The sequence below is a fragment of the Mastomys coucha genome, unplaced genomic scaffold (assembly GCF_008632895.1).
Source record: "Mastomys coucha isolate ucsf_1 unplaced genomic scaffold, UCSF_Mcou_1 pScaffold12, whole genome shotgun sequence".
Lineage (NCBI taxonomy): Eukaryota > Metazoa > Chordata > Mammalia > Rodentia > Muridae > Mastomys > Mastomys coucha.
The window spans coordinates 6,197,293-6,208,912 of record NW_022196894.1 but is presented as its reverse complement, the minus strand read 5'-3'; the positions used below and the strand labels follow the sequence as shown (position 1 = coordinate 6,208,912).

Here is an 11,620-nt window from a genome sequence, read left to right as displayed (position 1 = left end):
AAAGGGAGAACCAAATACCCATGGAAGGAATTGCAGAGATTAACTATGGAGCAGAGACTGAAGGAAGGGCAAGACAGCCTAAATATAGCTATCTCCTAAGAGGCTCTGACAGTACTTGACTAACACAGATGTAGAGGCTCACAGCCATCCATTGAACTGAGTACAGGGTCCCCAGTGAAGGAGTTAGAGAAAGGACCAATGGAGCTGAGGGGTTTGCAGCCCCTTAGGACGAACAACAGTATGAACTAACTAGTACCCTCAGAGCTCCCAGGAACTCACTCCATAGACCAGACTAGCCACGAACTCAGAAATCTACCCGCCTCTATCTCTCAAGTGCTGAGATTAGGCATGCGCCACCACTGCCTGCCTTTTTGCTAGGATCTTAAAAGTGTGCCAAAGCTTGTGTGTTGAAGGCTTATTATCAAATATAGTAACATTTGGTCAGAGTTAGGGACTTCCTGAAACAACTACTTCAGAGCTCTGACATCATGATGGACTTATCTGTGAAGAGTTTATAACTTACTGCGCTGTTGGAAAGTTCTGGAAACTGTAAGAGGAGGTCTAACTGTAGGAAGTACGTCACCATGAACATATCCTTGAAGGGCCTATACTGATGCAGACTTGCCTCGTACTCCCTAGATGGAAGAGGTTGTGCTTACATTGTGATCTTCATAGAGAAAGATAATCACAGAGGGAAGTTCAACAGCCCAGGGTCAGCACAGCACGCGTCACCCAAGGAAAAGGCTGTGCCGAGCACTGGCCTGCTACCATACGCCCTCTTCTGATCTTAGACACTGTAGCGTGAGCTTCTCTTAGACCTTCCATTTTGCTAGGATTTTTTTGTTTGTTTTTTGTTTTTTGTTTTTTGTTTTTCAAGACAGGGTTTCTCTGTTTAGCTATACAAAAAATTCCTAGCAAAATGGAAGGTCTAAGAGAAGCTCACGCTACAGTGTCTAAGATCAGAAGAGGGCGTATGGTAGCAGGCCAGTGCTCGGCACAGCCTTTTCCTTGGGTGACGCGTGCTGTGCTGACCCTGGGCTATTGAACTTCCCTCTGTGATTATCTTTCTCTATGAAGATCACAGTGTAAGCACAACCTCTTCCATCTAGGGAGTACGAGGCAAGTCTGCATCAGTATAGCTCTCGTTTGTATATGGGGCATCTCACAATCACTCTGATGTTGTTACACTGTACTACACACAGAGTAAGTAAGGGCCCTTTAGGATCCCAAATTCTAGCCACATCTAGCATGTCAATCCCCATTTCTACATCCATGGTAGTTGTATCTCTGTGGTTGTCTCAAAGAATTGTTTATTTATTTAACAATTTCACATGTGTATGTCATGCATACTGACTACACACACGTGTATCATGCGTGTTGACTACTCTCATCCCACCTTCCTACCCTGTTCTCCACCTTTCCCACTTCCTGCAAGCTTCTGTCTCATGTTCATGTCTATTCATTTTGTTTTGTGGTCCACTGAGATGAATGAAGGTCTTCTTTGTGATCGTGGGCTTAGACCCTGGCTGCCTCAATAGTAAAGACAGTGACTTTTCCTCTCCCAGAATCTCTCATTAGCCAGTCAAGGAAAGGGAAGGGGCTCATGGGGTCCTATCCTTCACTCTGGAACTGTTCCTATGGTCTCCACACATGCACTATGGTCAGCAAACACTCAGCCACTCACCCATTACAAACAGAAAATAAAAATTAGAAAAAAATAAGGTAGTTAGCACTTGAGGAATGGCACCTGAGTTTGACCTCTGGTCTCCACATGGATGTACATACAAATGCATGCATAAATACAAATGTACACATGCTTATAAATAGGTATACATTTGGGGCTGCAATTGGAGGAGTGAGTTTTTGGAATAGGTAGATGTAGGTGGTGGTGTTTAAAGTCTTGCTTTGAACATGACATTCAAGATCCACAAAGCATACAATCTCAGACACTAACCTATGCCCATTTGAGCATCCTCTGTAATCCAAGGACATTCTTCTGGGACCTCAGTTCATACCCATCTACTCATGCATGTCCTTGTCCTCCACTCACTAACGTGCCCTGGGCCAAGCCTACTGCCAGCCGTGGGGATAGTGATGCAGACAACAGCTTCTCTGTCCTTGAAGAGCTCACAGTCTTCTTGAGATGTGACTGAAAAAATGATTCGTCAATTCAAGAATATTGGATTTCTCCAAATGCTACAGTAGGGAAAAAATAATTCCCAAGTCTTTAAAACCATTACCCATTTTAATTGATTTAATTAGGTAAAATTCATAGAACTGTAATATTGGAAGGAGCCCAGAAACTATTTATTTATTCCCATTTCTCCTCCTTGCCTTCAGGCCATGCTACAGTGAAGGAATCCACCAAACCTATACCTTCCACAAAGAGCAGTGTTTCTAAGAACCAAACATAGCTCATTGGCCACTCAGATCAAGAAAATGAAATGGAAAAACTTGATATTTGTAGCTACAAAGTATTGCTCTGAAAGATGAGAATGGAATCATTCAAACACCCCCCCCACACACACACACACAGGAGTGTGTGTATCATAAGTATACACAAGAGGACAAAATGAAAATGTGGTTGTAGTAAGAGAAGGACACTCTGGCAAGTCTTTTAGTTCCAGAAGAACCACACACCCGAGCATTGGTCACACAGTGCTTTGTGGTAGCACAGAGTGCATCTTTTGTTGAGTTAGCATTTGTTTTGTGTTCACATGTGGCCAACTAGGTTGAATTGGCCAGCCAGTGAGCTCCAGGAGTCCTTCTGTCTCCACCTCACCAGCACCGGGATTACAGGTACATGCCGCATGCTAAGCTTTAGAGGAAACAAACAAACAAACAAAGAAAGCCATGTATTCCTGTTGCCACACTTGCAAGGTAGAAACTTTGCCAGTGGAGCCATCACTTCAGCACTCTTGAGTTGTCATCTTGCAGCACAGTAATGATGGATACATATACATCCACCATGTTCTGATTGTAAATGATTCCAAGAGGGAAGATACAAGGGAGACTATCATGTGGTGTTCTCTGGACCTAGGCTTGGATACTTGGTTGCTCTATGACCATTTTGATCTTCAGTTTCCTTGAAAGCAATATCAACTTCATAGGACCATTTTAGGGACTTAGTGAGTCAAGAAATGCCAGAGGTCATAAATCTGACAACTAATCACTTGCTTGGTCAAGTGGAACTTTGTTCTTATGATCATATATTTATGACGCTGTTGGGATCATTGGGATCATTAGAGGACACCTAGCCCAATACAAGTTTACCAGGGCTTTATCAGAATAGTCTTTATCAAACCTTTGGATATAGTCTCGAAAGCTTTTCAATAGAATTTCATCCTTTTTACCTCATATACCAGAATGCCTTTTTCTGTCACACTCAAACACATACCTCATGACATGCTCACCCGATTCCCCCTCCCTCACCTCTATTCTTCTACATGCCCACAGGTCTCTCTCAGTCTCCTGTTCACAGAAACTGCTCTCTTCCAAGTTTTCCATGCACCTCTGAAAGCAGAGATTCTGCCTTGCCTGTCCCAGGAATTATTTCCCAAGATCTAAAGCACATAGCAACACGTTCTGCAATTGCTTGCCAATAGAACCTTTAGCTGGTCACATAGATCACTGTCTGTTGTAAGATGGAGAGGCTTAAGCTGAAGGCACAGAAGCACCACTTCCACTGGCTCATATAAACACAGTAACTAAGTGGCTTGTTTAGCTGGTGGTCCAAGGTAGATAGCTTCAGAAATGGCTGAGTCCAGGAGCTCCAACTGTGCTCTTGTGAACCACCTCATACGTCCTGATGCTCCTTTGTCTCTGTTGAATTTGTTTTCATGTCATGAACCTTAGGATTAACCACATTGGTGTTATTGGAACTGTGTTGTTAGAAAAGGGGGAATGGAATCTCGAGGAGAACGAGAATACATGATGCATTAACAAAATAGCTGCTATTCTTGCTTGAGCTGGCTACGGGCTTCTGAGCATGAATCCTTTCAAGCCTTCATTTTCTGTGCCTGCTGCAGAGCCCGGCACATCTCAGAAATGTTTACTTTTTATTATTTGTATGTGCATATGTGCATGCATGAGTTCTGGCACATATGTATGTGCATATGTATGTGGAAACTAGAGAGAAGTCATAGGTATTGTTCCTCAGGAACGGTCTATCTTGTTTCTAAACAATCTTTTACTGGCTTGTAACTTGCCATTTGGGTTGGATGGTTGGTTAGTGAGCTTCAGGGATCCACCTGTCTCTCTTTTTTAATGTGACTTCTGAGAATCAAACACAAATAATCATGACTACATGACACCTACTTTACCAACTGAGTCTTACCCACCAGCCCAGCTCCTCAGAAGTATTTCTGAATGAGCTGATGTTTTTCTATGCTTTTTAGAAAGGGCAGCTCTAAGTCTATAAAGACAGATCACTACATAGCAACTGCCTCTGGTCTCATGCTCTGCGTCTCTGTCTTCTTATTTCCTGGCAGGATCCGACATCCACGTTCTTCCAGTTTGGAGCATCCATCCAGCAGCAAGCCACGGTTATGTTGAAGATCATGCAGGATTATGACTGGCATGTCTTCTCCCTGGTCACCACCATCTTCCCTGGCTACAGAGACTTCATCAGCTTCATCAAGACAACAGTGGACAATAGCTTTGTGGGCTGGGATATGCAGAACGTGATCACACTGGACACTTCCTTCGAGGATGCCAAGACGCAGGTCCAACTGAAGAAGATCCATTCTTCTGTCATCCTGCTCTATTGCTCCAAGGATGAAGCTATCCTTATCCTCAGTGAGGCTCGCTCCCTCGGTCTCACCGGCTATGATTTCTTCTGGATTGTCCCCAGTTTGGTCTCTGGAAACACAGAGCTCATCCCCAAAGAGTTTCCATCAGGTCTCATTTCAGTCTCTTATGATGACTGGGACTATAGCCTGGAGGCAAGAGTGAGGGACGGTCTTGGGATCCTAACCACTGCCGCATCTTCCATGTTGGAGAAATTCTCCTACATTCCTGAGGCCAAGGCCAGCTGCTATGGACAGACAGAGAAGCCAGAGACCCCGCTACACACTCTGCACCAGTAAGAGAGAGTTCTTTGATTGTCTCCCAAAGATGGGTCAGAGTTTTGTTGCTATGAATGTTTGGGTTCACAGTCATTGGTGAAAGTGTACACGTCACATACAGAATGCATGTATTTACTTGGGAGGAGTTTTGTTTTGATTTTATGCTCATTTCTCTTTTCTTCTCTTCCTACCTCACTTTAAAAATGATAAGTAATATAATACTGATTTTGAGTTTCATCATATAGCCATGACTGTTTTGGAACTTGTTATGTAGCTCATGCTGGCCCTCCATCTCACAACCCAGGCTCCTGAGTGTTTAGTTTACAAGTAATGCTATAATGCCTGGCTAATGCTAACATATTTCAGCTCCTCTCTGCAACTTGCTTTTATTTTCTTTACTCAATAATATACCTTGTAGACATCTACTTAAGAGTTTTCTCGTGTCTCTTTATCTTCCTCCCTGTCTCATGCCAATCATCTATCTGTCTATCTATCTATCTATCTATCTATCTATCTATCTATCTATCTATCATCTATCATCTATTTATATGTCATGTAAATCTTTGCAATATCCATACCACACTCTTCCATATTCATACACCATCATTTCTTTATTTATTCTTCACATTCAAGAGAATTCAATTTTTTTTTAGATTTTTTTCTATTAGAAGCTCAGTTGCAGTGTTAAGCAGCCCCCTTTTCCTATGCAATCACTTGTCTAGGTTGGTTCTAAGAGGTGGGATTTGGGGGTCAGATATGTGTATAAGGATCCATTGCCAAACTCTTTTGCAAAACAATGACACCAGTTTATGTTCATGCCACAGCATAACACAACACAACATAACACAATACAACACAACATAACACAACATAGTGTAACATAACACAACACAACACAACATAACACAATACAACACAACGGTTGTGGAATCATCCAGCTTCTCACATCCTCATCAGCACTGCCTGATTTGCGAGAATTGACCACTGATGTTTCTGGTCCCTGACTGAGAATTTCTTTTCTTCTTATATTCCAAGTGTTTTTGTAGGCCATTGAAGATCTTGGCAATCATCACTCTTAAAGCAACATTCCATTCTGCTGCATGATGGTAGCACAATTTATTAAACTGTCCATTTTGGTGGACATTTAAGTTAGATTTTGTTTCTAGGAAGCGTCATTATTCTTTGTGGTCCATCATTATGGCTCAGCTGCCAAGATTTAGAATTATTATTCAGAACCCATTCTGCATGTTTTGCCTGATGTTTGATGGTGTAATCTGTGCTTCAGTTCTCACACAATGAGCAGTGTGGCTCTGTGATTGAAGGTTGGGCTGGAGAGGGAGTGGTACTGTTCATGTTCAAATCCCAGCTCCTTCACATTCTACAGCACGTGGAATCACCTTATCTTTATGGGTCTGAAGTGCTTGTCATAAAGTGATAACAGCCCTTGTTCTAGGTTGGTCCAATGTTCTAATGCATTGAGCTATCTGGAAAGGCTCTAACACAGGTTCTAGGAATTTCAATTTTTGTTAGTATACCTGGAGTGACCTCATAGAACTTGTATTCTAACAAGTTCCTGGATGCTGCTGCTAGTTCTGGCCTGGGGGCAGTTTTATGAGAACCAGAATTCTGAGGGGTGTCCTGAGTATGAAAGGAGGGAATATGAAAATTGTGAAAAGTGATGCTTCTCATGTGCTCACACCTGCTGACCACTCAATAAGCATCCGAGTTATCAATGAAGTATGGCCATATCGAAGATTGATTTCAGTTAGCAGAGTAAGTTGGCTGCCTGCAGAGTACAGCCATTCTAAACCATCTCTGGAAGGCTACCTTTCAGACTTTACCTCTCAAACAGAGGTGTACTGTGTGTGTGTGTGTGTGTGTGTGTGTGTGTGTATGCGTGTGTGTGTACATATAAGGACTCAGAGCACATGTCAGTTGTCAATCACCACCTTCTACCTTGTTGGAGACAGTATCTTCATTATTGTCTGACTCCTGTGCTAGGCTAAAACCCCTTTGAATAGTCCTGGCTCCACCCTCCATCTTTCCTGTCACTGGGATTGAGAGTTTTACACTATGTTCTGCTTTTATGTGGGTTCTGGGAAACTGAACATAAGTGCTCAAATTGTGAGACAAGTGTCTTTATCCTCTGAGACATTTCCCTAGTCCAGGATGTACTTCGTCACAACTAACGGACACCCCCCCCCCAAAGAGATGGACTGTCGAATTAAGAAATCAAGCTCTTTTGACAATGTTCCCCAATCCTGTTTCTACATATACACTTTTAACATCCTAAATAATTGTCCAAATATCAGGAAAGAACTCTGATTATTCAGTGTGAAACACAGAAACTTCTTTTTTTTTTTTTTTTTTAACATTCATTTTTTTTTATTTTAGATATTTTCTTTATTTACATGTAAATTTCTCTTTTCCCAGTTTCCCCTCCAAAAAAACAAAGAAACAAACAAAAACAACAAAAACAAACCCCTGTTGCCTCCCACTTCCCCATGTCTGCCACCCCGCCCTCTCCCACTTTCTGGCCCTCGAATTCCCCTACACTGGGGCACCGAACCCTCACAGGGCTGAGGTCCTCTCCTCCCATTGCTGATCGAATTTGCAATCCTCTACTATACACATGCTGTCAGAACCATCAGACATCTCCATGTGCAGTCCTTGGTTGGTGGTTGAGACCCTGGGAGCTCTGAGGGTACTAGTTAGTTCATATTGTTGTTCATCCTAAGGGACTGCAACCCCCTCAGCTCCATTAGTCCTTTCTCTAACTCCTTCACTGGGGACCCTGTACTCAGTTCAATAGATGTCTGCGAGCCTCTACATCACACAGAAACTTCTTAGGAAGTCAGGCTTGATGCCAGCCCTAAGACAAGGGCGGGACTAGTGAATTCTTACTTGCTTTAATAAGCTGTGCCCTGCAGCTGGCAGATTTAGAAATCTATTATTTTGTGGGAAACATAACTCAATTGTGAGGCAATTGAAATGTAATATATATAGGAAAAGGAATTTTGGAAGGATAATTGCCAAGACATTCAGATCCTTCCCAGGGACCACCCCACACTCTATTCTTTAAGGAGAGAACAAACAACCTCCAGGCTGTGAAGTGCCACTGTGCTGGCTTCACAGCCTTTACTTTAAAATGTCATATCTGCCCCAGAGAAGCAACACACCAAGCAGACTAGTTTGCTGCCCAATGCTCCTGGGCATCCACACATGGGTGGTGGTGCACACCCAGATGGTGAGGCTAGGTAGAGGCTCACAGTGGTCCATCCTTCTCTCCTGGCCACACTCCTCTTTGCTTACATGAACCCCAGCAAGGAAAGAGTGGAGCTCCGCTGAGATGCCCTTGTCTGGGAGTTCGAGACACCCCAAAGACAGTAATTCAGAAGAGCTGAGGAACTGTATCCTCCTGGGTGTCAGGCACCATTCCTGGTACCTAGCAGATCTGTGTGAGCTCCTAGAATATGCAGTGTTCCCAAAGACCATATAGTCTGTTGAAAAGTGGGAGAATTTGCCACAAAGCAAACTCTGGGCACAAGAACTCACTTTTTACTTCTGTTTATTTACTTTGTGTATCTTTGTGTGTGTGTGTGTGTGTGTGTGTGTGTGTGTGTGTGTGTACACATGTGCAGGTCAACTTTCTGGGAGTTCGTTCTTTTCTTTCTTTGCATGGATTCCAGGCCTTCAGGCTTGGCAGCATGTGCCTTTTCCCACTGAGCCTTCATGCTCAGTGAAAAGAATTCTTCCTTTTTCAAATAATGAAAAAGACAGTGAGTAGTACAGAATATGATAATATACTCAGCCCATTACTCACAACAGAGAATGAGGACAGTAGGTCATGTTTCTTTGAACATTTAAAATCAAGCAGTGCATTAGTGGTAGTGTAGAAGCCCCGGTTGTAACCCTCTTCAATCTTGCAAGGGAAGGGAATACCTACAGTGAATTTAGTACACATGTGATCTATGCATGTGCTGATGTATTTTCACTAAAGATGCTTATACAGCCACATGCCTAATTCAGTTTTATTTCAACACATCCTAGTGACACCTAATGCATTCCAATCTGCTTGGCTTTAACCTTGCATTTTCAAGATCCCTGGGAAAATAATGGAATTCCACTGTATTCACCTCAGCTGCCATTTTGCATTCTGCTAAGCTCATGCTTCATCTTTTATCTAGTGATCCCCAGTTGAAGGGTATTTAGGCTGTTGATAAGGGCAGGATCTGGCATCCGAAGTCAGTGGGCAGATAAGGCTGAGCCCAGTACACGAGTCTGCTCAGTGGGACTCGAGACTCTAGGGTTAGTGGTTCCTTGCTTCGTTTTACTTTTTCAATATTTTAACACTGAATGGAGTCTTAATCTGCAAAGAACTCTGAGAACAGGTAGCTTTCCTTAGTTTACAGACAGCTGTGGCTGAATTCACACCTGGATCTCAGGAGGGCTCATCACGAGCAGCTTTGGCTAACTGAGACCCCCTTGGTGATACCCCAGCCTGTGACTCTGCTGTCCCCAAGGTTATTGACTATATAGAGTTCCTGCACTTAGGGTATTGGAAAGATGCGCTGTTGTCCATGGTGTACAAAGGGCAGCTTGCAGGGTAGAGTATTCTGGAACTTACCATAGGCCTGTTTCTGTCTCTGCCATTTCAGACGGTGGGATGGAGAGAAAGGGGAAATTTTTCTTTATGTTTTAATATTCCTAGTTTTATAGAAGACACTTTGAAAAGAGCAGTCAGCATTTTCCAAAGTTCAAAAATAGCTCAACCATGTTATGCAACCTCTTCCTTGCTACCGCAGAGTTATTAAACATCTGCTCCTTCACCAGGCACAGAGCAGAGCACACACAACTCCCAGAACTGTGAGGCAAACTATGACCTGTTTTGCTGGTGTGGATCTCAGGTTGTTCATCGCAGTTCTGTGCCAAGGCTCTGCCCCATTGATGAGCAGCCAGGGAGGCCACAAAGTTGGGGGTGTGTTCCCTGGAGTCAGGCTGCTGTGGTTTGAGTCCCCAATGCAAGTGACTCCAGGCATACATCTTTGGAAGAGCTTCTCAACACCTCCACATCTCCTGTCTTAGATGTCATATGGAGATAAGGAAGATGTGCCTGTTTGGCCAGTGCCTGGAATGTGGACATTCAGGTTATAAATGGATGTTGTTATAAGTTGAGCAGCCCTAGCCCCAAAATACAAAATCTCAAATGCTCTGAAATCCAAAACTTTGAGAGCAGATAGGATGCCACAAGTAGAACATTCCATGCTGGTTCTCTTGGGATCACTAAAGGGATACGATTGTTTTCAGGCTTTGTGTTTAAAGGAACATAAAGGAGGCTGGGGCTGGGGCCCTGTGGCAGTGCTTGTTTAGCATGTTGGTGGCAGTGCTTGTTTAGCATGTTGGTGGCAGTGCTGGTTTAGCATGTTGGTGGCAGTGCTGGTTTAGCATGTTGGTGGCAGTGCTGGTTTAGCATGTTGGAAATCCTGGGCTTCCACGAACTGTGTTTGGTGGTGGAGAACTTCTCTAATTACAGAATCTGGGAGGTAGAGGCAAGGGAATCAGGAGTCCAAGGTCTTCTTTGAGAAAAGGGGGGGGGGAGAGAAAGAGTCCAGTCCACACAAATGTTGCCAAATCTGAAGAACTCTGAAAACTTCAGTCCTTGCAGCCCTAAGCATATATGACCAGAGATTCTCTGTACTGATGACACCCAAAGGAATTAGATTTGGAGTGAAGCCGGTGACTTTGCTCACCACAGCCCTCAAAACTGTTTGTTCACACTGCAGGAAACAGTGCGGGACCTTTGGTGTGCTAGCTCTAGTTCTCTGTAGGTGGAGGGAGCCAGAGACCACTGAAGGTCTGGGGGCCAGGGACAATTGCTTTCCCTTTGTCTTCTGTTAGTTCCTGGGAAGTGGTGTGGGGCGTGGTTAAGTCCAGCTGGCTAGAGCAGAGGGTAGGAGGAAAAAGGTGTCCCCAGCCCCAGCAAGCACAGCTTTTCCAGAAGACAGCAGAACCTGGGGGTGCGGCACTTTCCAGGCTTCTGTGGCACTTTCCAGGCTTCTTCTTGTTAGTTTTAAAATTCGTTCTGATGACAGTTAAAGCTCTGACCTTTAACCCCCATGTTGTCTCCCAGATGAATTCCCTGCCACAGTTTGGATTGTGATTCTGTGGTTTTATGGGGTGGAGAGAGTTGTATTTCTGCTGTGAGTGTACACATATGTGTTTATTTGGTGCATGGATATGCATGTCAAATTAGAAAGGGAACACCATTTAGACTTAGGGAAACAATACTTTAAAAGGAGATTGAGTGCTTTTCTGACCAAATCTTGTCACGGGTTGACATCAGGAGAACTGTGCCTAGTGGGAAAGACCCTGTGGTTGTGCTGTGTGTGTAGCAGGCTTGACTTTGAATGTATTATGAACCCACCAAATGTAACATAGTAACCACTCTGAACACTGGCTTTCTCCTGAGGTTGGACAGCCCTGGCCCACTTTATAGCCTCTTTCTTTCTCATGCATACCTACCCACATTCTCTCTCTCTCTCTCTCTCTCTCTC

General features: G+C 43.7%; 1 protein-coding gene across 1 annotated transcript in view; it reads left to right on the top strand.

Annotated features, from left to right (window-relative positions):
- The window catches only part of Grin2a (glutamate ionotropic receptor NMDA type subunit 2A), a 440,150-nt gene that overhangs the window by 244,920 nt on the left and 183,610 nt on the right, over positions 1–11,620 (top strand). Inside the window, exon 4 of the mRNA XM_031362288.1 lies at positions 4,491–5,083. Coding sequence (XP_031218148.1) covers positions 4,491–5,083 — 593 coding nt within the window. The remainder of the gene's footprint in view (positions 1–4,490; positions 5,084–11,620) is intronic.